At 41.4% G+C, this 2,267-nt stretch overlaps 1 protein-coding gene across 2 annotated transcripts in view; it reads right to left on the reverse strand.

The window, feature by feature from the left end:
* Positions 1–31: 31 nt before the first annotated feature.
* The window catches only part of LOC104807076 (GDSL esterase/lipase At5g33370-like), a 3,374-nt gene continuing 1,138 nt past the window's right edge, over positions 32–2,267 (reverse strand). The window contains exons 1-5 of one of the 2 annotated variants that reach the window (XM_010532191.2): positions 2,152–2,256; positions 1,800–1,927; positions 1,217–1,459; positions 454–709; positions 33–331 (exon numbers count right to left, since the gene is read on the reverse strand). In XM_010532191.2, coding sequence (XP_010530493.1) covers positions 99–331; positions 454–709; positions 1,217–1,459; positions 1,800–1,927; positions 2,152–2,200 — 909 coding nt within the window. In that variant the 5' untranslated portion in view covers positions 2,201–2,256 and the 3' untranslated portion in view covers positions 33–98. Of the gene's footprint in view, positions 332–453; positions 710–1,216; positions 1,460–1,799; positions 1,928–2,151; positions 2,257–2,267 lie in introns of those variants that run through there. The other variant, XM_010532190.2, reaches the window with a different exon arrangement.

The following is a 2,267-nucleotide window of genomic DNA, read 5'->3' on the forward strand; positions in this document are numbered from 1 at the left end:
ACTCATAACTAAGAGACACGTAATCTCTCAGATTCACTGACAAAAACACACACACACACACACACACGCAGAGCAACAGAACCGTTCGATTCGGAGGATTAGGTCATGGAATCAAGGGTGAGGATGGAGCTTAGGTTCATAGGGTGCATATACTGAGGGGAGCCAGTGAGAATCTGACGAGCAATGATCCGATTTGCTTTCTCGGAAGGGTGGAAAGGGTCCCAAAAGGCGTAGAGATCTCTGTTCGGACACAGGTTCGATGCCGGTGTGCACAGCCCTATCCCGTTGTACGGTCCCTGGCCGCAACATGCTATCTTCGATGTCACAAATCCTTAACAAAAAACAAAAAGAAAAGAAATCCATGAACAACCCTCATTTAGCTCCAAAATATAGTGCATATTTATTATGTTTATCAATAAAAAAAATATATTTTTGACAAGAAAATGTTATTACCATAGGCTTGGGGGTCGCTGATGAAATCCATGTGCATTCGCTGAGTATTAGCTGCAATGAAGACCGACGATCCTACCTCGCCGTTGAGGTCATTGATCATTTGGGCGAGCCGTGGATTGAACAATGACGCGGCTCGCCGCCGCTGCTCCACCGCACACTCGCCGTCGCGGCTGCGCTGTGCCAGCTCGGCCGGGACGCATCCCATCGGCCCCGTGCCCGTCACCAGGACACGTCTAGCTCCCAAATCGTACAGTTTCTGCATATTTATAAAATTTTAACAATCCTATTACCATAAAACAGTTATTAGACCACAAAAAACGGTGGCTTGAATTTCGCTGGAAATATGGGCATATCCCAATTAGTCGATTTCAGACAAAAACATGTACAATTAGGGCAAAACAGAATAACCCAAACACTTAAGGGGCAAATGTTGAAAAACTTTAAAGTTTTGTGGAAAACCAAAGAGAGCATGGAAATATTGGGGTGAATTTACAAGTACCGAATCTTTAAAAAAAAAAAGATTTAATAATCAATCCTTAGCATGGTCGGAAAACCTGTATTTTTAAGAATACCCGAACTCATACAAGAGTATATCTGACTTTTCGATTTTAATATCCGTTTTCGATCTTTGGTTTCCGGTAACAAAACTCGGATATTTTTGTCAATGCAGATATGACAGATATTCATAGATACCTGATTTTCGGATATTTTTGTCAAGACTCGGATATGAATCAGAGTCGTGATATAGTTTTGATGTATTTACCCGTAAAACTTTGCGGTATTCGGAGACGAGATAAACCACGTAGTCAGGGAGAGCGAATTGGCGAGATCTGAGGGAGAAAGGGACCAAGTAGTAGTTGTTGACGAAGTCGTTGCCGCCGAGTGTTATTAGGACCAGAGCTCCGTTCACGAGCTGCCGCGTCTGAGCCTCTCCGATCATAGCGCTCACTCGCCTTTGGTACTGCTCGAAGTACTCTAGTTGCTTCGTGATCCGAATGATGTTTATCTGCATAATTACGCAAATGCCCCGCATAAGTGAAGGGTGGTTTTGTCATTTCAAGGTAGGACGAGGCAATTATAAATGACGAAAGTGCCCTTGACTCTGTATTATATGCTGGGAAAGATTTTTTTTTTTTATAAGACCGGGAAAGAAAAATCAGTGAATACTTGAACCTAAAATATTGTTTGTATTCGGCAACGAAATTTAGTGAATACTTTTTTGACGTTCGATTCAGTTGTAAAAGTTTTTTATTGTATTAAATATGTTTTTTTTTCTCTAAATCGTGATAATTGAAGTTTTAAATTCTAGAAAGATACATATTGTAGAAAACCATCAGAAAGCTTACGAATTGGATTCCGGTGTCGTTGAGGATCCCGATACCGGCGGAGGCGAAGTTGGCGCCGATGAGGAGCTTATGCTTCTTGAGAAAGGGGCTTAGGTACGGCAATGGCGCCGGTTGACCTATATACTCACCTGCATATGTAAAAATATTATATATGTATACATATAACATTAAAAAAAAATTATCCGTATGCTTTATATGTTTTGTTATGATTTAAATTTAAATGATTCCCCCTGTCAAAATTCAAACGAATTATTTGCACAAGACAAGGATAACCCTGTACGTATATTCATCAAAACTAGGGTTTTAGTGAAAGGGTTTTCTTGGAGAAGAAGCAAACGAGGAGAGGACTTACTGATTATATCGGCGATGTTAAGGCCATTGGAGAATCGGCCGGTGGCCATATGAGTCGGGAAGTCAATGCCGTATGGATAATTGTCGGCACGAGCCGTGGGAGCCAAGAAATCGTTG

Source organism: Tarenaya hassleriana, unplaced genomic scaffold (genome assembly GCF_000463585.1).
Source record: "Tarenaya hassleriana unplaced genomic scaffold, ASM46358v1 Cleome1219, whole genome shotgun sequence".
NCBI classification, from domain to species: domain Eukaryota; kingdom Viridiplantae; phylum Streptophyta; class Magnoliopsida; order Brassicales; family Cleomaceae; genus Tarenaya; species Tarenaya hassleriana.